At 37.3% G+C, this 24223-nt stretch overlaps 1 protein-coding gene across 7 annotated transcripts in view; it reads left to right on the plus strand.

Moving 5' to 3' along the window:
• The window catches only part of LOC118709530 (lymphocyte antigen 75), a 120716-nt gene that overhangs the window by 34160 nt on the left and 62333 nt on the right, over nucleotides 1-24223 (plus strand). For all 7 annotated transcript variants that reach the window (XM_045575518.1, XM_036421683.2, XM_045575519.1 and 4 more), the window contains 12 exons: nucleotides 2534-2733; nucleotides 4175-4317; nucleotides 10946-11027; nucleotides 12253-12321; nucleotides 14597-14711; nucleotides 15602-15637; nucleotides 15994-16169; nucleotides 16820-16890; nucleotides 17396-17475; nucleotides 18051-18190; nucleotides 20250-20355; nucleotides 20583-20743. In XM_045575518.1, the coding sequence (XP_045431474.1) occupies nucleotides 2534-2733; nucleotides 4175-4317; nucleotides 10946-11027; nucleotides 12253-12321; nucleotides 14597-14711; nucleotides 15602-15637; nucleotides 15994-16169; nucleotides 16820-16890; nucleotides 17396-17475; nucleotides 18051-18190; nucleotides 20250-20355; nucleotides 20583-20743 (1379 nt within the window). The remainder of the gene's footprint in view (nucleotides 1-2533; nucleotides 2734-4174; nucleotides 4318-10945; nucleotides 11028-12252; nucleotides 12322-14596; nucleotides 14712-15601; nucleotides 15638-15993; nucleotides 16170-16819; nucleotides 16891-17395; nucleotides 17476-18050; nucleotides 18191-20249; nucleotides 20356-20582; nucleotides 20744-24223) is intronic.

Here is a 24223-nt window from a genome sequence, read left to right on the forward strand (position 1 = left end):
TTTTATTTTTTCTTTATTGATTAAGGTATTACACATGTGTCCTAACCCCCCTATTCTCCCCACTCATGCCCTCACCCCCCTGGTATCTGTGTTCATTGGTTAGGCTTGCATGCATTCCTACAAGTCCTTTGGTTGATCTCTCTCCTTTACCCCCACCCTCCTGTACCTTTTCTCTGAGGTTTGACGGTCTGATCGATGTTTCTCTGTCTCTGGATCTGGTTTTGTTCATTAGTTTATTTTGTTCATTATATTCCACAAATGAGTGAGCCACAATGGAGAACAGTATGGTGTTTCCTCAAAAAACTAAAAATGGAACTCCCATTTGACCCAGTGATCCCACTTCTAGGAATATAACCCAAGAAACTAGAAACACCAATTAGAAAGGATATATGCACCCCTATGTTCATTAGCAGCACAGTTTACCATAGCTAAGATTTGGAAACAGCCTAAGTGCCCATCAGCAGATGAGTGGATTAAAAACTAGTACATTACACAATGGAATACTATGCTGCAGTAAAAAAGAAGTAACTACAATGTCTATTCTCTCAGTCCTGTAGCCAGAAGGCCTGAAATTAAGCTTTTCTTTACCATTACTCCCACCTTCAGCCAGCTTGGTTTATCATGGGTAGTAGGAGGCAGAACCAGAGAAAAATAGCGCTTTTACAGGATAACATGGCATTTTATTTCCTGGGTCCTTGTTCCTCTTACTGTCCATGTATAAGTATGAGATGTGAGACCATATGGCTCCTCTGTTCAGTGGGAGTTGCCCTCGTTACTTCCAGTGTATGCTCTTTTCTGCCCACTTCGGGCAATGTGGTATAATGGAAAAGGGAGCATGGCACCTGGCCAGCAAACCTGGGTTTGAGTTCTGACTCCCACCACTCACTAACTATGATTGTGAGCAAGTCACTTATTAGTATTTGGAAAATGGACCTAATCATATAAACTATCTTTTAATGTTGTATGAATGAATAAAATTTAAGCTACCATAAAATAAATAGTGAAAACACATAGGTATGCCTTTATTGTACCTGCCCCTTTTTGCATCTGAATCTTTTTTTTTTTTATTGTTTGAAGTATTACAAATAGTAGTACAGATGTCTCCTTTTTTCCCCCTTGACTTCCCCCCTGCCCCCCCTATCCTCCCCAGCATATGCGTTCACCTCCCCCCCATGTCTTGTGTCCATTGGTTATGTTTATATGCAAGTCCTTTGGTTGATCTCTTACAGCCCTCCCCCCAACCTCCCTTGCCTTCACGCCATAGTTTGACAGTCTGTTCAATGGTTCTTTATCTCTATAACTATTTTCCCCCATTTCTTTTCTTTGAAAAATCTTGCAACTGCAGACTAGAAATAAACATATAATAACAAAAAACATTTGAGTCCCAATTTCAGTATCCAACAATTCTGAGACCCAGTTTCAATGTTAAATAGTTCCTTATATATACATGCCAGCAATGATATCTGGATTATTGACAGATGGTGGCAATGCAGGTCTGACCCTCTCTGGTTTGGTCCTGGGCAACCTGCAGAAACGCACAGCTGCTGACTGCTAGCATGGCCAGGCGTCGTTAGCATCTTCCATCTCTGGGCTGTTTCTCCTCTTGTCTTCGTTGTTGGAACAGACCTGACAACTCCTCTCTGTTGCAGGAATCCCCATGGTCTTGGAGTAGTTTTCTGAAAATATACAAACATATTCTCGACTAAAAGTTAATAAAGGAACCTTTTCTATAAAATTGACTTGGGATCCTTTTTATTTTTGCCCAAATGATTTTCCTTTGGCTTGTTTTGACACCATGTGTGATTTTCATGGGTGTCTTGATGTTAGCATTACAAATCACGGTAAAATTGCTTAACATGAAATGAACCTAAATCAGTCTTATTTTTGTGCAAAAACTTAAAATATAAAGTTATCAAGACTGCATTACAAAATTTACAAAAGCATCCATTAAAAAAAAAGGAGGGATAGTAGGGTAATATCATGTAAGGAAAAATATCCTATAAGTAAATACACCAAGAAAATTTTTACTGTAGAAAATTAATTTTCATTTGTAATGCTAACAGCATCTGAATCTTTAAGTGTTTTTGTTTTGAGGTTTGCTAAGATGTTTAAAGTGGTTCAAAGCTAATATAAACCACTTAGATTATGCTAAACAGCATAATGGTTTAGGGTACAGCTTGCACGCAGGACTGGATTCTACTCTTGGGTCGATCACTTACTAACATGAGACCTTGGACAAGTCACTCATCCTCACTCTACCTTAGTACAACAACAGGATCCACTCTCTAGAGGGTTTTTTTTTTTTTAATGAGGATTCAATTCATTTAATCCTCTTAGAATAGTACTTGGCATTAGCAAACACTTCTCTATATTACTATTATCATTATCACATCATCATTATTACTATGAATGCCACATTTCTTTCCTATTCTCTCTCCCCGCCTTGGCTCAGATAAGAGTAAGGACACTGGGAAATGTTTGGACTTTAATTTTAAAATATAATTTTTAATTAAACTTTCCCATTCAACCCCAGCTTCTCCAGGCGGGTGCGTGGCTATGGCCACTGGAAAGTCCCTTGGGAAGTGGGAGGTAAAAGACTGCAAAAGCTTCAGAGCACTTTCAGTCTGCAAGAAGAGCAGTGCTCCTGCTGAGCCTGAAGAAGCAGCCCCCAAGCCTGAAGACCCCTGTCCCGAAGGCTGGCAAAATTTTCCTCCAAGTCTTTCTTGTTATAAGGTAATGATGTAACATTCTCACTCAATCCCTCAGCGAAGTTATCCATCTACAATCCAAGTCCATGTCCTTGTCAGGGAGGGCATCAATGAATCTCTGGCATCAGACGGCTCTTCCCACATTAACTCATGTCCTACCCAAAAGAGCAGGCCAGAGTCAGAACTGATTCTTCCCTGGGGTTCTTTTGTTCTGGAAAGCTGGGTGAGCTTCATGCTATGCTGAAACTTTGCTTATGATTCTCATGTCCCTCTAATTCTCGTTACCAAGAGTTCTATCACGTCTTACAATGTAAAAAAATAAATAAAAAAAAGGGGGAGGGATCTCTATCAGTTAACTGTTTCCAGAAAGAAATCATTACATATCACCTCAAAATTCAGAGCCTATGACAATAAACACTTAGTCTCATGTTGATTGATAGAGTTTGGGCCTGAATGGTCAGCTCTGCTGGCCTCCAGGCTATGCATTGGGATCTTCTATGCTTCAGTTTGGGTCTCGGGCTGAGCGGACAGCAGCCAACAATGGTTTGTTCTCCTCACAGTCAGTCACTGGAACCTGAGAGTCAAGTCAAACCATGTAAGCACATTTCAGGCTTTTGCTCACTTTACCTCCATTAATATCCCATTGATCACAGCAAATCATATGGTAGAGCCCCAAGCGAATGTACAGAGAATTAGACTTCACCCACCTGGAGGCATGGCAAGAAAATATAATTATATCACAGGGAACTGAATAATTCACAGGACCAGTAATTCAACCTACCGCTGTGTCCTCTGCTCCTCCTCTTCTTTTGCAGTGACTGTGGTTCTTTTGGCACAGCATTAGTCATCACAAACCAAAGAAGTGGTCAGTGTTCCCACAGCAGTGCAGTCTGCCCTTTGATTCTTCTTCATCAGAAAAAGTCCTGTACTTCCTGAGCGGTTCTCAGTGTAATTACGTTCAGAATGATATTGTTAGCACATACATTCATATGTATAGTTTACAGCCTTATCTGCTGGTTCAACTGGTCTGTCCAGGAGGACATGGTAAATTATTGGAGCAGCTCCCAGACTGGCTGAGGAAAGTTATCCCTTGGACACAGTGGCTGGCACCTGTGCTGGCCTTTAGTGACACATTATTATTTTTTTTAAATATATTTTTATTGATTTTTTACAGAGAAGAAGAGAGAGGAATAGAGTTAGAAACATCAATGAGAGAGAATCATCGATCAGCTGCGTCTTGCACATCCCCTACTGGGATGTGCCCTTGACCAGAATCGAACCTGGGACCTTTCAGTCTGCAGGCCTACATTCTATCCAGTTTCGACTTTAGTGACACATTAGATGCACATTTACCTACCTCTTCATTACATCTATACGAATCCATTTCAGAGGCCCCTACATTTGATTATAATTGATTGATTTTAAAATAATTGGTATGTTATAATTATACATTCTATTTTGTTAAGCTGTTTCATATAGAAAGAGTTGTAAGAAAGAGGAACTGGGAAGAAGCTGAGAGATTCTGCCAAGCACTTGGAGGACACCTTCCTAGCTTCCATCATGTGGATGAAATAAAGGAATTTCTTCACTATTTAATGGACCAGTTCAGGTAATCTTTTAGAAGATTTCCTATTCTAAATTGGATGTCCTCTAGATATTCAGAATTAACATGTTTTATTATCTAAAAGGGTCATTCAGTGCATAACAGTAATTGAATATCAATTATTTTTGTGAGGGATTCAAAGATGAGGAAGACAGAGGCCCCACCTTTTGCATGGAATAATCAAGTCTAACCGTGGGGACCAGAGAATTATAGTGGAAAATCTAGCATATAGGTAATGAGGGGCCCTGAGAATTCAGAGGAGGGAGAAAATGTGTCTGGGAGGATTTCATAAATGGAAATGTTTTTTGTGAAAAAGGATATTCTTGGAAAATAAGATAATATTTTGAAAGGTAAGATAGGAGAAGGAGCCAGGGAAAACAGAATGTAAGCGAAGACACTGAGACCAGAGTGTACAGTGTGGAAAAAAGCCACTGATGATTAAACCATGAAAATAAAAAAGGAAACAGATATTGAAAGTGAATCCTGAGTAGGGGATTATAAAACCCATTTCATGAAGAAACTTTTTAATTGATGAGAATACTATGCATAATTCTGTGGAATTATTAAATGAGCAATTTCTAGGGAAATACAAATTATTATACAATTAATTTGATAAGTAGAAAACCAGTAATCCAATAGCCATGGAAGACTGAAAAGGTTGACAACGAATATCTTCCAAGAAACAAATGGGAACTACCGTATTTTTCGGACCATAAAACGCTCCGGACCATAAGACACACCAGTTTTTAGAGAAGGGAAATGAAGAAAAAAAGATTCTGAAACAAATAGTGTCCTAAAATATTTTATGTGCATTAAAACCCAACATCACAGTCATAAACACATGTAATCAACCCTGTAAAGTAAACAGCAGCATTTAGAACCATTTTAGAGCCGGGCAAGCACACAGAGACCACACAGAGCCGGGCAAGTAAAAAAACTTTTTTTTTTTTAAGTATATGTGTAGGCTATATTTGGACCATAAGACGCAGGGACTTTTCCCCCCCACTTCTGGGGGGAAAAAAGTGCGTCTTATGGTCCGAAAAATACAGTATATAGTTCTATATGTGAATTCCTTCACATCTTACTAAAGAGGTCATCACCAAATATTTAAATAGTACAAGCAAGAGCTTGCATTCCGTTACATAGAAACTTATGCAACCATCTGTGGTTTCCCCCCACAAACTAGTCTGGGTCTGATATCAAAGCCTTCCAACAATAGCACAAAGAATTACAGACCAACCTCATAAATAGACTTTAAAAAGTAAATAGCAACAGCTGTTTTAATAACAGACACTTGGATAATGTTTATTATGCACCAGAAATGTCCTAAGTGTTTTATCTATTCATTTAATTCTTACAACCTATGAGGCAGATATTATTACTATGCCCATTATATCTAAACAAGAAGACAATCACAGAGAAGTAAAACTGCCCAAAGTTAAACAGCTAGTAAGGAAAGGGGAATAGTTGAACCCATTAGAGCCCATGTTCTTAATCCACCAACATATAACACCTCAGAATAACTCACCTTGACAATGTAGGATTTCTTTAAAGAATATTAGGTTGAGTCTATATATCAAGGCAAATATGATGCAGTCATCTTAATAGATTCTGAAGCAATGGTTCTCAACCTTTCTAATGCCGTGACCCTTTAATACACTTCCTCATGTTGTGGTGACCGCCAACCATAAAATCATTTTTGTTGCTACTTCATAACTGTAATCGTAATGTAAATATCTGTGTTTTCCGATGGTCTTAGGTGACCCTGCTAGCAGTTCTCAACCTGTGAGCCTAAGACTACCGGGGGTTTGCAGGAGGCAGCAGATCCATGATTCTCTCTCATCATTGATGTTACTATCTCTCCTTCCCTCTTCCTTCCTCTCTGAAATCAATAAAAATATATCTTTAAAAATAAATTAGTATATATCAATAAAATTTCATTGCAGAGCAGCTTAAGCTCATTTGGACATACTAACTCTTAGGTTCCTTTTAAGGTGTTTCTTACCTACTCCCCTCAATCTTGAGGGGTAGATTATAATGAATGCAAACCTCACAGCAAGTCTTTCCACACAAACAGACATTTATTAAACAAGCATTCATTGAAGCAGGCACAAAATGTTTCATACCACCTGACTGGTGAGCTTGACAACATCCCAGCAGTCTGTCTTTTTAGGTGTTTCCACCACTGTCTTGAGTGGCAGGTTTATTTGGGGTAGATGTGACAACATTCTCGAGGTGGGACTCTTCTAATTTTTGTCAGAGTCATGCATTCCCAAAAACCGGACCCATGACGGGACGTGTGACCATTGGGAGCCCAAGCCCCAGGTCCATTGCCAGTGGTGTAGGAGCTACTAGCCTCACCAGATTCTGATATGCCTCCCTGAAAGGTGAGAGCCTCTAAACATTTTAGCCATTCCTCATTTCTTCAATAAGTTCAGTTTCACCAATGAGACTTTTTCTAATATGTTGATTAACAACAAGCTTCTAATTTCACTGCTATAAAACCATGTCTGACATTCTCTCTGCTAGTTACCAAAGCCTCAAGTGTGGCTTTGAACGACAGATGTCCTTGAGGTGACTGCCTCTGGAACATGGCCGTTCCATGCCTTTCTGGTCCTCCCTGAAGTAAGAATTTCATCAGGGTAACTTACAGGCCCCCAGATCTCAAGCTTGGCACACACATATCATGCTGTCTAGGCTAGAGCATTTTTAAGTAAAATACTGGCATACATCAGATTTTGAATTACACCAAGGAAGAGGTTACGAGCCTTTAAATGGAACAGGGAGCCATGGGGAGTACTAAGCAATGAAATGATAGGTATTTGTGGGAATCAACTGATGGGAAACAGAATATCATATGTGACATAAGGGATCCCTAAGGGCTTCTATATGCAAAATAGATTACATTAAAAATCAAACCTAAAGTCTGAGTGATAAGTACAAAAGCTTTCTTGATCTGTTTCTTAGTTTCTGATCACACTTGCTGGGGCTCCTAACCCCAATTTAAAGAGTGATGCAAGTTTATTATGTAAAATTTGTGAAATAGAAAAATAACAATGAAGAAAATAAAAATCACCTCAAATCCTAGCTCCAAGTTGTAAACAGTTAACATTTAGTGTAACACAGAATGTACAATGGTGTGTTTTCTTTCTGACCACAAAAGTAATGCACATTGAATCTAGAAAACAGAAAAGCACAAAGAAAAACAACCATAATCCTCTCGCTCTTAAGGACTATATTGTATTACAGTCTCACCCCAGCAGCTAACACAATGCCATATTAAGCACACTGTGTTGTCTGCTTGTGCACTCCATTAATAATGAGATCGTTTGCCCATGCTATATTTAGAAAGACAGCATATTCTAAAAGCAATATTGTGACCATGGGAAGGAAGGAAGGAAGGAAGGAAGGAAGGAAGGAAGGAAGGAAGGAAGGAAGGAAGGAAGGAAGGAAGGAAGGAAGGAAAGAAGCCTATTTACATCAGAAGAATGATTCTAAAGCTTATTCTTGAACACCTTGGCTTTTTATTGCAGGAATTGACCTTTCTCAGTAAGAGTCCACTACCCAATTTGTGTATTGCATGCCTAAGAGTTAAGTCAGATTACTGCTGTACTTCTCACAATCTACATTCCACATCTCTATTTGTATTTCAATGAAAAGGATTCATGGTGGACCAGTCTTAAAGGCTCTAAGATCTTTGCAACTCTTAATGGCAGCCCACCAGGGAAAGCCATTGTAGAGCGAAAAACAGTCATAGGATTAGAAAAGAAAAGCCTTGTTTGCAATGCCATTGCTGCTGTGTGCACTACCTCCTGTGATGCAGCATGAATGGATTTAGATATAAATCCAAGTTTTGCAGACTAAGCGCCCTCATCAAATAGTATTTATGAGAAGTTATGGCTGAGATACTGTTTTCCTCGGAAACCAGATGCAGCAGGAAGTTTGGCTGAGAGTGGGAATTTTCACACAAATACACACATTAACCTTTCATGCAATGCCTTCTTAGCCTAACAGTCTTAACAAGTATACTTAGTGCTTGGATTAGGAGAAATTTATAAATAGAGATAAAATTTCAGGAGATTTGAGTCCCTAATTATGGTCAATTGTTTTTCTCAATTTTTCTAAAATCCACAGTAAAGCTATGCAATGATTAATGTAATTTCCAATTTCTTCTCTTTATTTGCCTTTAGATAAATCAGGTCAAGCGAGAAATAAGCTGTAATTGAGAAAATATTTTCTACCTCTTCTCACACAGGAAAAACATGCACAAATAGCTACTATTTTCTTTATTTATAACACACAAATGTGTCTCTTAAAATGGAAGCTGAAAACTCTAAATGTCTGGGTTGAAATGAAGTTCAAACTCAGGGAGTAGTGAAAATTAGGAATTAAGGACAGTAGGGCAAACTCGGCTCTCTAGGAAATTGTACTTGAGATACAGCCGAGGAGGCAGAAATGGGCCTGAAGGTTAGAGCTTCTAAGTGGGAAAAAGTGAAGCCAAGAGAAAACTGGGTGGACATGTTGGAGATACATCTCTAAAGAATCTTTGGCAAATAATATTTTATTATCTTTATGTTTGTATTGTTGATTGTGTAAAGAAGAGAAACTATCTAATGATTGTTTTAGGGCAACACAAAATTCTGCACAAATTCTCCAAAACTTAACCTTTTCATTTCAGCCATCTAGTTTTAATTATATTGTATATGGCAATTGCCTCAACCCTGTGGTTTAGCTATTCAACAATGGGAAGTATGGTACATTTGCAAGCCTGGAAGAAAGCTCTTGATTAGTTGCAGACACCAACTACACACCCCTCTTACAGCTGCTAAGTTCAAAGCGGACTTAACTGTCTCCATGGAATTTTTTAAAGTCTGCAAATTGGTGATCTTCCTCTGTCAAACAATACAATACAACGGTCAAAACTGAAAGAGGACAGTCCTGATATTCCAGTGCAGGAAGCTGAAAGGTTGAAATTGAAAAGATGAATAGGTCGCCCTAGCTGGTTTGACTCAGTGGATAGAGTGTCGGCCTGTTGATTGAAAGGTCCCAGGTTTGATTCTGATCAAGGGCATATATTAATATTATACCTTGGTTGCAGGCACATCCCCAGTGTGGGGTGAGCAGGAGGCGGCTGATTGATGTTTCTCTTAAAGACAAGAAAAACAATATTTTAAAGATAAAGAAAAACAATTATTTTATTAAAAAATAAGGAATTAAAGTAAAACTAAGTTTGCTCTAGCCTTTGATTTACTAGCAAAAGTTTTAAATCCAAACTTCTTGTATTTTCCATTGGTCTTGTAGCTGTACCTTCCATGATATCCTATATGTTCTACTGAGCTTGAGAGTGAGGATTAATTTTAGATTTTGATCCTACTCCTTCTCTAATATGTGTTATATTTATATACATATATTTCTATGTATATATAGTCATGCATTCATAAGTACTGACCATACATACATATGCAATCAGAAAGTTAAATTATATAAAAAGAAACAAGCATCACACACACAAAAATATTACATGGAAAATAGCCTACTTGTTAAGGCCTAGAAAGTGTAATACATTTTACAGAATATTTTCAAGTTAGAGGAGGAGAAAAATCTTTTATGGTTATATCACTTCTATTTATATTGGCAGTATCTCTCTGGCTAGAGCATAAATTTCATTGAGGGGAAGAAATCACTTATAATGTATGTCCCTGCCTCTGTGTATTGTTGTTTATATTCTTCCTTGGACTACCTCTCCTTTCTCTTCTCAGCCAATCTGAATACTGGCATATGGTAAAAACTCAGAAGTCTGTCTTAGTCCTCCATCCTCACAAATTTTCTGACTTCCTGCAGAAACCATGAACCTTTCCTTTCACTGAACTTTTGTAGTGTTAAAAATGTATGCAAATATCATATAATTTGATGTCTTTAAACATGGTCTTATATTTTCTTTGTTCACATATATCTTGTCTCTCTGACTGTTTATATGCCATTTGAGAATAGATATTAGGTCTTGTACTTCTTTGTATTACCATTTCATGTAGCTCAATAACTTGTACATAAAAGTATCATAGTTATGATATAATCACTTCAGTGATTGCTTAATTTTATATTGCTCTGCTATAGCCCATGGAGTTTGGCATTTAGAAAATACTTGTTTACTTTAAATTTTATGGGCAATGTGAATTAAATAATTGTTTAAGAATCTTGTTTAATAAAAATTTAACCAAATGTGTTTGTTCTGCATTTTAAAGAGATGGTATTTGACAGGGCTATAGACAGATGCTTTAAAGAAATGCCATCGTCATATATTAACTGTTATCTGGTGACATTGCTAATATTGAAACTCTGCAGTAAAAGTTTTAGGATAATCATATACTTTTTTCTTAAGTTCAAAGTGGAATAGTTTTTGCCTTGCATGAAAGGAAATAACTTAAAATTTAGTTTTAAAAAACTATGGTACTTTTTCACAGCTACCCAAATGTAGAGATTGGTTTCTTTTCAGAAGCCTTCTTTATATAGCTTTTCCGTTAGTGACAGGTCTTCTGGAAAAACTTACACTTCCTAAGCATTTTAGACATGTGAATGCTAAATATTTTTGCCAAAGGCCATGCTCAATTTTTTTTAACACTTGCTTTTTACATAGTGGCGAGCGATGGCTGTGGATAGGTTTGAATAAAAGGAGCCCTGACTTACAAGGATCTTGGCAATGGAGTGATCGTACACCAGTAAGTTTAAACTTTCTTGTTTGGGGTAATATTGAAATAGTATTTGTTTCAATAACAAGTAAGTTGATTATTAAATAATACATCCACATATCATGCAAGCATTAAATTATTTTGCAGATGTATCTTTATTGAAATGGAAATAGATTCACAAGTATGAAATATGGATAAAATAAGCTACTAACCTTGCTTTTATTTAAAAATAAATATATGTTTAGGCTTTCTCTATAAAATGCAAATGTATAAAAATATAGTTATATAGTAGATATAATGGTCATCTTTTACAATTAATTTCTTCTTTTTCTTTGTAATTGTTTTCTTTTTTTCATAATGGGAAGCTTTTACTTTACTGTTAAAAAATATAGGAGTTATGTAAAAAAAAGAAAAAATTAAAAAAAAAATGCCTTGCCCTGATCAGCAGGGCTCAGTGGTTGGAGAGTCTGCCCACGCACCAGAGTAATGGTTTGATTTCTGGTCAAGGGCACTGTTACCTGGGATGTAGGTTGGATCCCTAACCCTAGTCAGGATGTGTATGGAAGGCAACCGATGGATGTGTCTCTCACATCTATGTTTCACTCTTCCCTTCTCTCCCTCTTTCACACTCCCTCCCTTCCACTCTCTCTGAAAATTAATGGAAAAAAACATCCTCAGGTGAGGATTAACCAAAAAGAAGAAGAAAGCACCTTACTTGAGAAAAATGATTTGTTTGGAGGAACCCTAAAAAGTCCTTAAATATTATATCAAATATTTACATTATCCTAAAGATGAGTTTTAGGTAACACTTATAAGAGCAGATAATTCTCAAATATTTAACATTCACTCCACATCAGTGTTGTATATTCTTTCTAAATGTGAAATTCCTTGGCTTTCATTTTCAAATTGGAGCATATCTGAGAATAGTTCATCCAACAACTAGCATTTTAACACATGGGGGAGGAAAAAAAAAGTATTTTGCCAGCCTCTGATTCTGTGATTCCAACTGTGAAAATAATACACCATTAACCTCCACTTTCAAAAACTGTCATCTTCCTTTGTCTGGAAACTGATGACATTATGACATTTTCTAAATCCTCTCGTGATTTAGCATCCTCAGACAGAAAAGGAAATGAAAAAGTTTTCCTCCCATGGCCTAGAACCACATTTGAATTATTAAAGCTGCCTAAATTACATCTAAATTGCAAATATTTATGCATCAGTCTTAAATTCTCAAGCCTCTCTGTCTTTGAAGGTGTCTACTTTTATGATGGAAAATGAGTTCCAGCAGGATTACGATGTCAGAGACTGTGCTGCTGTCAAGGTCAGTATGACGCTGGGAAATCTGCATGTGTTAACAGTAAGTCCAGCATCATGTGCAGTTCGGCTCAGATCCATGGAGTGCCTTTTGTGTGTGGTATTATGTGTGATGGGAGGTAAAGTATACACATGGCCCAGCCCTCAAGAAACCTAACTGATACTTAAGTTGAGAAGGTAAAATTCATATTCAGGAAAGACAGCTCTATTGCTATGCAGTAATAAGCCTAAATGAGTGGGCTTTATAAAGAGGGCTAATGAAACTCAGAAGAAGAAATGATTCCTGTAGCATATTTCCAGAAAGAGGCGGGACTTGAATGAGGCCTTCAAGAAGGGATAAGTTTTGGTCCAGGAGGATAGTTAAAGCTCCCTAATAGGGAAATTGTAAGAGGAAGTGTTATAAATTCAAGTAGGAGTGGAAGGGAGACAGTAAGGCAGTGAGGCAGAATACAGATCAAGAAGTCTTAATTGGTGTTGTTTGGAAAACAAAGTTGGGGAAAAGATTGCTGCCTACACTTGTACATTTTTGTACATTTTTTTTTTTTTTGGTAGGCAACAGAGTATTTTTCAAAGTTTTTGACATTAACTAAAGAAGGTGTGAGAAGACTCATCTTGAGACAGATTTCAAGATGCAACAGATAGGACCAAAAGACATTAAAAAAAATGAGTTATGCATCTTTCTTTGCAGAGTTGATTCATTTATCCATTTTGTAAGTAATATGCTCAAGAAGTCAGTGACACTTTGGAGGTACAGTCATGACAAAGTATAACATAGCCATTGTCTCCACAGAACTTACAGTCTGATTGGAGATAAACACAAGTAAGCAAGTAATTACACGGCTTACGGCAGGCAAAGTATAAGTTTTATGCAAGGACAGAGTATACGTTTTATGAGAGAGTGAAGACTGTGGTGGTGGTGGTGATACAGCTGTTAATACTTATTGACTCATGAGCCAGGCACAGTATTAGGCCTGTCACATATATTACTTCACTTAATACTTAAGCAACCTTGTGAGATAAGTACTATTACTATATTCACCTTACAAGGAAGAAATTGTAACTCTGGAACTTATGTAGTTACAGAACTAAAATTTCAGCCCACATGGCTGAGCACGCTATGCCATGTCCACTGTGACTAGGCATTTATGGAAACAGTCAGAAAGAGTACTGGTTTATGGAGAACATAGTACATTTTAGTTTAGATATTTTGAATCCAACCTAGAGGTAAGAAATATAGTGAGTAGAAACCAAGGTACTAGAATTGGAGGGAAAAATGTATATAAAATGAAGTACCAAAGGGCCAATAAGTAGATTTAGGGGAATTGCCAACACATAAAATGTAGGAAGATGAGGGGGGGAAAAGAGAGATCTAGATAATATCTTAACTATGTAAACCCAAAAATAGTTCAAGAAGGTGATTGACCAGATACGTTACAGGAGGGTTGAGACAAAGAACTGAAGAGGCTATTGAAAAGCACTATTTTCAAAGTACGTAGCTGTTCTAGTAATAAACTGTATAGTATCAGACCACTTTTTAGCATTCGAAAAACACATGAATAGGTGAAAACTTAAGAGAAGAAGGTGAAGTTTCTATCCATAGAACACTGATGCAATTAGACTATCGTCTCTTCAGAGTCCCCATATGTGAAAAGATTGAAAAAATATACCAAAAATAAATAAATAAAAGAGCCACTGATGTTGCCTGCATCAGGAATAAGGGCAGCCAGGGCAGTGTTCTAGAAGGAGAATCTTACCTCGCCTGCCACTGTACCCACAAGAATGTTGGCCTTAAGAAAAAACATCCCAAAAAATAACGGATGTTCCTCCCAGGATGCCAGCTGGAATTTGTGGAGTGCCATCTTGGACCATGTGGAGAGGACAACATCCTAGGAATGCAGGGCAACACCAAAGAAGGAGCCTGGGCCCCTGATGCCAGACCTTTATGTCACGTCTCAGATATCTATCAATATTTTAATACAGCCTAGTGTTTAGAAACCAGTGAGCCAAATATTCTTTCCTAGCATGACCTGTCCCAAATTTAATGGTACAAGATTCTACAATTTCATAACAACAACAAAAAAACACACAATAATTTACATTTTGGACATAAACATGATCTTATGATATATCCCTTTATCAGCCTCTTGCATTCCATTCATGTACTTTTTTATTAAAAAATATCTTAGTGCTAGAGCTAAAAGAGTTAAAAAAAAAAACAAAAAACAGCTTAGTATTTTATAAGGGTTGCATCAACTTCAAAATAATGTGCAATCCTCTTTCAGGTCATGCAGAGGCTATGGCGAAGAGGCTGGCATTTCCACAATGACAGAGAATATATTTATTTAAGGCCTTTTGCTTGTGATACAAAACTGGAGTGGGTGTGTCAGATTCCAAAAGGTAAGTGGCAGTTATCCCTTTTCACTGTCTTTTTCGTGGAGACATTGTAAGAGTCTCCATGCCTTGCCCAAAGAGAGCCAGGAGTCTAAATGACTCTTAGTCTATAATTATAATTTTTTAAAAACCTTTGAAGATGCAATTAATATTATATATTGAGCTTCAGCCTGTCTTATGCTATCCCTCATAGAAGACTGGATTATTGAAATTTGATAGTACCTTCCTCTTTTATCACGAAAGAATTTGTATAAAAGATAAAATTTAAGGCTAATTTAGGGTGATTAGATCTTGGAATGAAAGATTATTTTTAAATAAAAGAAGCAGTGTGACAGAGGGAACAATTTGGTTTTTTATTATCCCCACCTGAGAATATTTTTTCCTATTGATTTTCAGAGAGAGTAGAGAGAGGGGAGGAAAAGAGAGAAACATCAATGAGAGAGAAAGAGAGAGAGAGAGAGAGAGAGAGAGAGAGAGAGAGAGAGAGAGAGAGAGATCAATTAGTTGACTTCCACACACACCCCAACCAGGGCCAGGGCCAGGGGTGAACCTGCAACCCAGGTACATACTCTTGACCTTAATCAAATCCATGACCCTTTGGTGTGTGTGGCCATATCATACCTTTGTGACTTCCATGGTATAAGGTGGAGAACTGTTAGTGATACTTTATTAATATTCATCAGATCTGCTTTTTTATTGCCACTATAATAGCTTTAGCGTAGTCCCCACAGACTTTAAATCTAAGTGATCATAACATGAAAGGAAATGGTTCAGCAAGAAGTGGACAAACCTCAGCAACACTGTGAGGCCTCTGTAGATTGAAGACCCTGACTTATGTATGCAATGTCCTATAATTGGACACTAAACTTGAGCCACTTGCTTTCTTCCTCATACAGGTCATACTCCAAAAACACCAGACTGGTACAATCCAGGTGAGTTAAGAAAACTTAGCCAAAGCTGCCTTTACTTTTTCAATGATGCATCTACTTTATTTAAACCCAGGCCTGAGTGACAGTTTCTTCTGTATCACATCTCCAACTTAGATGAAGTGTCTCCAGGGAGGGAGGTGATTGGCTGTGGTGGGGTAAGGCTACGAGGGTGGATTTGTCTTTCTCTGTGACTCCTGGTGGCAGTCACTGGCCCAGGAGTCCTCAGGAAGCACTGCCCTGCCCAGAGAGAGCCAGGAGTCTAAATGAATTACAATTTTAAAAAATTCTGAACATGAATCCATGCTTAGAGGGTGCAATTTGATTTACACAGTCATAACTTTGATATTCTTTTCCTTTAGAGCGTGCTGGAATTCATGGACCTCCAGTTATAATAGAAGGAAGTGAATATTGGTTTGTCCCTGAACCTCGCTTAAACTACGAAGAAGCTGTCCTATATTGCGCCAGCAACCAAAGCTCCCTGGCTACTTTAACATCTTTTGCAGGACTAAAAGCCATCAAAAACAAAATAGCAAATGTAATTTTAAAAAGAATGTATTTTTAAATATTGTTCTTATTTTTGTATTTATTTCATTAATATTTTTTCAAAATTCTTGCCAAAAATCTACAAAAGTTAAATGTTCCTCTCAAGAAAAATTTGCCTAACAACATTCAAATCCCTCGTTTCTTGTTAGACATGTTAACTTTAATTGCTTATGGTTTATAATATTCAAGACTAATTATGAATATCGATTTATACAATGAACAGCAATAGATATTATAAATTATCCTAAGTTCTTATCACATTTTTTACTAAAAGTTAACTTTATAGTTAACTTGAGTTTCTGTTTCTACTAATAACTAACTTTGCAAAATATCTTTTTGGAGGAAAAATAATTTGTTCATCTTTAAATTTATAATTAGTTGTGATAGAACACTATATGTCCAATTGATGTATGCCCATAATTACAGCAAGCATATTTTCTATATGAAAAATAGGGCCTTTGAACATACAAAGAGTTTTTAAACTACTCTTTTGATGAAAGGAACTGGTTTGTGTAATTTAGATAGCAAAGTAACGGAATGTTTGGAATATAGTGTTTTGTGGTTATGATGGGATGAGGGTAAATTAAAACTCTCCTAGAAAACTCAGCACATATAAGAATGGACATTTGGTTTGTTTTTCAGATATCTAGTGATGAGCAGAAGTGGTGGGTGAGAACCCCTGAGCAGCCAATAATAGATCGTCATTATATATAGTATGTATTATTATTGATGCTACCTTTAAAAAGTGATTTGAAAGAAGCAGTTCCAAATTCCCTTTTAATAAATGTATTATTACCCTTTTTAAAATATATTTTTATTTATTTCAGAGAGGGTGAAATAGAAACATCAATGATGAAAGAGAATCATTGATTGGCTGCCTCCTGCATGCCCCCTACCAGGGACTAGCCTACAACCAGGGCTTGTGCCCTGACGGGGAATTGAACCATGACCTTGTGGTGACCTTGTGGTTTATAGGCCAATGATCAACCACTGAGCCTCACCTATTGGACTAAATGGATTACTTTTCATAATTAGTTTTGTTCATTAATCCATACACTGCCTAGATTAGAGAAACCAAGTCCTTTTGCATATTTACATTAAATAATTTAAGGTGTATAAAATAATGGCATAAATCTAGAATTAAAATTACTCACAGTAAACACCAGAATGGGACATGTAACTATATTCTAAGTTGTCAAATCTCTCATTTTCTTTCAGCTCAAGACATTCGTGGCATCACTTTCCTATAACGTTTGGACAGGAATGTCTGTACCTATCTCCCAGGACTTGGCTTAGCGGTAAAATTAATTCCAAACCCTTGAATGTTGATTATGTAATTTGTGAAATCCAGGTTCAATTACTAGTTTAATTTTATTTTCCCTTTGATTATGGGTTTGGTAGCTTTATCTTTCCTGACTTATTGCTAATCACAATAGCACAATTTCCAGGTGCAAGTAAAGTTACTTCTGACTGTGAATATTTTTACTTCGTTTATTCTAAAGTAATTACTTACAAATAAACTTACCGCTTTCATAACTAATAACAAATTTGCAAAGATGAACAAGCAGCAGTTCTAAAATATAGTTTTGGTCCCTTTCCCCTTCATTAGCCTACTTCAACTCTATTTCCCATCATCGGGAACTGTGGTAACTGTGGTTGTTACTCCGTATGTACGCATTTTTATAGGCAGTATTGGTATGTTATAACCTACTGATATGAATAGTGCTAGAAGACATAAATGGCTAGAGAAAAGAATGACTATATTTTAACCACATGGGAATTAATTTAAATAGACTTTTTTTATGACTGGATTGTTTTTTAAGTGTACTGGATGGAAAATCTCACCACAGTAATCCTGCTTTTCATTTCTCAGACTTAAATAAACCAGCAGACTGTAATACCAAGTTGCCCTTCATCTGTGAAAAATATAATGTATCTTCATTGGAGAAATATAGTCCAGATTCGGCAGCTAAAGTACAATGCTCTGGGAGTTGGATTTCTTTTCTGAATAAGGTAAAAAGAGAATTGCTACATTGTGCAAACGATGATTGCTTTCATGATGGTTGTATGGCCTCTGACAGAATGGCAATCCATCAAATAACTTCACTAAGACAGCCTCTGCATATTTCAATATCTCACCTTAGTCAGAAACCAAATTAACTCTCAAGTTAGTCATGCCTACAGCTCTTTCAAAATAGTGTGTTCCTATTCTGTTATTATTTGCACCTAAATTGCTGAAGTTCCAGTATCAACAGATAGTAATACATTGAAGTCAAGACTATCTCTATGGCATATAGGAAACTGCAATTTCTGGCTGATAAATTTCCCCCTTATGAAAAACATCCACCCAACATCTACTGATCAAACTAGACTCGCATTTCCCAACTCCTTTTTGGAAACTACACATATGCCAACCAAATGTTAATTACTGATCTTGCCTCTGATGTATCAATAGTTTACGATTAAATAGGTTTGGGAAATGTTACATTCTATACTTGCTTCTTTGAGATGCATAATCCGTATTGGCATATATATATCTCTTAGGGACATATTTGACTGCTGAAAAGAGAGATAGGTACAGTATTAAAACATTTATTCTATTACATAAAAGAAGTTTGAAGGTAAGCAGCTTGGGGTTAGTATGTAAACTCTATGAATTCCTCAAAGCCGGGCTCCTTTTGTCTTTTTCCTCTGCCATGAGGCTTTCAACCCCAAACTCGGGTATTTTCTCGAGTCTTCAAGAAGCCACACAATGACTTGTATGCCCTAGGCCGCTTCATGCTATATGGAAGATTAAATAAAAACATTTTGTTGAATGTTTCAAGGAACACAATTTAGAACATACTACTCCACATTAATCCTATATAACAAAAGCCTAACATGCTGTATCTGGTCGGCCATTCAACCAATCAAAGCGTAATATGTTAATGATATGCTAAGGTCACTCAACTGCTCACTATGATGTGCACTGACCACCAGGGGTCAGACAGTCTACCAGTCGCTATGATGTACACTGACCACCAGAAGGCAGACCCTCCGACCCATAGGTTAGCTTGCTGCTGGGGTCTGGCTGATTGGGACTGGTCATGCACTGGTGGGGTCCCTGGTCTAGCCTGCACCCTCTTGCAATCCAGGACCCCTTGGGGGATGTCAGAGAGCCGGTTCTGGCCCAATCCCACAAACTAGGCCAAGGGACCCTACTGGTGAACAAATTCATGCACTGGGCCTCTAGTATGATTATAACATCAAAAAGAAAAAGGAAATGTGTCTGACAGCTAGAAAAATCTGTAGTAAAGCTGAAATATTAGGGGTATATTTTGATATTTTAAAACTAGGACAGTCTTTTCCCCCCAAAGTACTAGTACTAAATTTATACAGTCAATGTAAATTGAATCAAAATATTCTGCCAAGGGACAGGGAAATAATTTGTTTTTTTAATTATTTCTTTTTATATATAAGGAGGTGATGATTAAGAATACAAACTTTAAAATCACATGGGAACTAATGTGGTCTAAATGCTGACCATACCATTTTATGGCTATTTCACTTATGGGTAAAGTTAGTTACTGTACCTGTGCCTCCGTTTCCCCAGTTGTTAGAATTAAATGAGATAATATGAAACAAACTATTTAGCCCAGATGAAGCACTCAATAAATGGAAGATATAAAAAGTAGTTCAAAGACCTCTCTTCAGTTGTTTATATAGAGAGCATAGATCTGCATTTTTATAGTACTACTTTATAAATTTCCATACCTGTGAGATACAGACCAAAAATTAGCATCCTTGCCCTCACCGGTTTGGCTCAATGGATAGAGCATCAGCCTACTGAAGGGCCCCAGGTTTGATTTCGGTCAAGGGCATGTACCTTGGTTGTGGGCACATCCCCAGTAGAGGGTGTGCAGGAGGCAGCTGATCAATGTTTCTAACTCTATCCTTCTCCCTTCCTCTTTGTAAAAAATCAATAAAATATTTTTAAAAAATTAGCAACCCTCTGAAAGATGAGACATTTATTTCCTATGTGAGCTTTCCCATGACTGGAATCTTATGCTTCATGTACGTTCTTTGTTTGCAGTGTTTCCTAAAGCTTAAACCCAAGTCTCTTACGTTTTCTGAAGCAAGCAGTACTTGTCACACCTACGGTGGCACCCTTCCTACAGTGCTGAGCCAAAGAGAACAAGGTAGCAGAACTGTTTTTGGAAACATGGTTTATTCTGATGTGGGAGCAAAGTTAGTTTTGGGAGGCTGGGGGGAATCTACATAGTTTTTAAATCTTATTAAACTATTTTTTGTACAGAGTAGGTAAAAGACTATCATAATAGATAAGCAGGAGGCAATCATTGACATTTTTAGTGTATTTTTAATTTTAATAAGTCAAATGCTTTCTTTAAAAACCTCTTTCTGACAGATTTTATTACATCGTTGCTTCCGGAGATGGAAGATGCTCTTTGGATTGGTTTGCGCTGGACAGCCTTTGAAAGAATAACTAAATGGATAGACAACAGAGAGCTGACATACAATAACTTTCATCCATTCTTGGTTGGTCGGAGGCTAGCAATACCATCAAATGTAAGTTTTTTGGACTCAGTAATCTATGTAGCTCTATGAAATTCTCGAGTCTTCCATAAATTATTGGACTAAGAACAAGGGCCTGCTATATGAGTCCATTTATATAAAATACCCATAAAGTAGATTCATGGTTGCCAGACCTAAAGAGGATGGAAGGATTGAGAATGATGGTGAAAGGGTACCAGGTTTCTTTTGGGGGAGGTGAAATGTTCTGAAATCGATTGGAGGGTAATGGTTGTACAACTCTGTGAATATACTAAAACCTATGGAATTTATGCTTTTAGTGGGTGAATTATATTGTCTATCAACTGTATCTCAATAAGATTGTCACAAGAACAAAAACAGCAGTAGCTTCTCTAGCTTTCATGTGTATGCCTTCATTTTTCGCAATAGCATCAGATCCACATCCCTGTCACGATGATGTAAAACTGTCAAGTAGTGAGTTGCAAACAGAAGCAATTATAAATGCTTTACTTAATATTTTGGGATTTGAAGCTGTCAACTTGTCTCTTGAGGCAAAATGTACAAAATTGGTGATTAATGATCATTTTTCCCTAAGAGTTAAATATAAAGAAGCAATAAAATGAGATTAGGCATTATATTAACAACTAGAGGCCCAGTGTATAAAATTTGTGCACTGGGGGAGGGGAGGTGTCCCTCAGCCCAGCCTGCACCCACTTCAATCTGGGACCCCTCGCTTTAGGCCCAATCCTGACAGTCAGACATTCCTCTCACAGTCCGGGACTGCTGGCTCTCCTGCCTTCCTGCCTGATTGCCCCTAACCATTTCTGCCTGCCAGCCTGATCACCCCTTAACCACTTTCTTGATTGACAACTAACTTCTCCCCTGCAGGCCCAGTCACCCCCAACTGCTCTCTCTTGTCAGCTGATGGCCCCAACTGCTGTTGGCCATCTTTTGGTGGCCATCTTGTGACAATGTGGGGGTAGTCATCTTGTGATGACAGGAGGGCACAAGGGCCACCTAGGCTTTTATTTATATACAATTGCCTATATCATGAGATTGCTGCCCACAGCTTCTGTCCTCCCTATTTGCTTGATACAAACCACCTTTTGTACAAAGAGCAAAGATTAAGAAATTAACTTAAAAATTGAATTCCAGAAATACAACCTAGACAATGACTCTGTAATCATTTTCCCTAATCCTAGCTAATGATCTAGCATTATTTATTGCATTTATTTCCATTTGTTAAAAACAATATAGGCTCAGCCAGAGTGGCTCAGTGGTTGAGCATCAACCCATGAGCCAGGAGATCGTGGTTTGATTTCTGGTCAGGACACATGCTCAGGTTGCTGGCTCAATCCCCAGTAGGGGCCGAGCAGGAGGCAGCAGATGCATGTTTTTCATCATTGATATTTCTATCTCTCTTTCCTTCTCCCTTTCTCTCTCTGAAAAATCAATAAAAACATTTTTTTAATGAGATATAGGATGCCTTCTTTGTTATACCGTTTATGACATGTATCTGTATATAAGATATAATCTTATACAGCAATCTCACAGATCTAAATACTCTAATTTTGCCATATTTAAAAATATATCTTTGGAGAAAGGTGGTGCTTTGTCCACACCCATCTCTACTGCTTTTCTGTGTGTGTTCTTAATCAAGTTATTTAAAATTCACACTTTAAAAAAAATTTTAAAAAAATAAATAAATAAATAAAATAAAAAATAAAAAAAATAAATTAAAAAAAATATATATATATATATATATGACTGGATATCTTTAATTATTTGCCTTTAAGATATTTTTAGTATTCTTGTCCATTCTTCCAGGCAAACTATGCTTAGTGAATTTCCAGTCAAAACAATTAAATAAAAAATTCTGAGGACAATCTGACAATATTTTAGAGATAATTCACAAATTTTTATTACTCTTCTAATTCAAGAATATAATATAGCCAAAACTGGTTTGGCTCAGTGGGTAGAACATTGGCCTGCGGACTGAAAGGTCCCAGGTTCGATTCCGGTCAGGGGCATGTGCTTTGGTTGCGGGCACATCCCCAGTGGGGAGTGTGCAAGAGGCAGCTGATCGATGACTCTCTCATCGATGTTTCTAACTCTCTATCCCTCTCTGTACAAAATCAATAAAATATATATTTTTTAAAAAGAATATAGTATAATATCCCTCTGTTCAAGTCTTCTTTTATATCTCTCAAAGAAGTTTTTATAGCAGTTGTCTTACTGCCATTGAGATGGCATTCTTCTTGATTTTCTTACTGATATGTAGGAAAGCTATTGTTTGGAATTTTTATATTTTTACTGGAGGCCCAGTGCATGAATTCATGCATGGGTGGGGTTCCTCGGCCTGGCCGAATATCGGGGCTGATCAAGTGGGGAAGGACCGTGGGAGGTTGGCTGGCTGCAGGAGGTTTGCTGTGGGAGCACACTGACCACCAGGGGGAAGCTCCTGCTTTGAGCACCTGTCCCCTGGTGGTCAGTGCACATCATAGTGACTGGTCATTCAGTTGACGGGTTGTGTTACTTAGGCTTTTACAGAGAGAAATTTCATAGACATCCATCTTATTAAAAGCCCTTATTACTTTTTAGAGTTTTTCACTAGGTTTCCTTATGTTTCCTAATAAAACAATTTTCAAATAACAATTCATGCTTCACTACATATTGTATAACTACTAGAACCATGGTAAATACGAGGGGTGATAAACACCTTCCTAGACTTGATCTAAACTCTCATGGGCCTATCTGTAGTCTTTCACTATATGATGTTGTCCCTTTAAGACATATTTTTGTTTAACTAGCTTATTTTGAATTTTTATTCAGGAATAAGTACTGGGTTTTCTAAAACTTGTTTCCAGCATCCATTGAAATTGTCATATAGTCTTTCCCATTTAGCCTATGGACAGTGGTATAATACATTAATTGATGTTACATTAAACTGTCATTATCTTCTCATAAAAATCAAGTTGCTCAGAATGGACTCATTTTTAAAATATATTTTATTGATTTTTTACAGAGAGGAAGGGAGAGGGATAGGAAGTCAGAAACATCAATTAGCCACCTCCTGCATACCCCCTACTGGGGATGTGCCTGCAACCAAGGTACATGCCCTTGACCGGAATTGAACCTGGGACCCTTGAGTCCACAGGCTGACGCTCTATCCACTGAGCCAAACCGGTCTTGGCTCAGAATGGATTCTTATTTTACTCTTCTACCAAGTTAGATTTGTTAGAGTTTTATTTGGGAATGTTTTCATCTCTGTTCATAGAGTGTTTTTATGCCGTATTGTCAGATCTTTTTTCTGATCATGTGAGCTTCCTTAGATAAACTCCATAGCTTTCTGCTTTTGTGTTTTGAGTTAGGACTCAGTTTGAGGCACTGTCTTTCCTTGAAAGTTTAAAAGAACTACTCACAAAACCATGTGACGTTAGAACCCTTTTCAGGGATCATTCTTGCTGAGATCTTCAGGCTGTTAGTTTCAAAACTGCTTGTTTCTGTTTGCCTCTT

Source organism: Pipistrellus kuhlii, unplaced genomic scaffold, assembly GCF_014108245.1.
Source record: "Pipistrellus kuhlii isolate mPipKuh1 unplaced genomic scaffold, mPipKuh1.p scaffold_m20_p_7, whole genome shotgun sequence".
Classification (NCBI taxonomy): Eukaryota; Metazoa; Chordata; class Mammalia; order Chiroptera; family Vespertilionidae; genus Pipistrellus; species Pipistrellus kuhlii.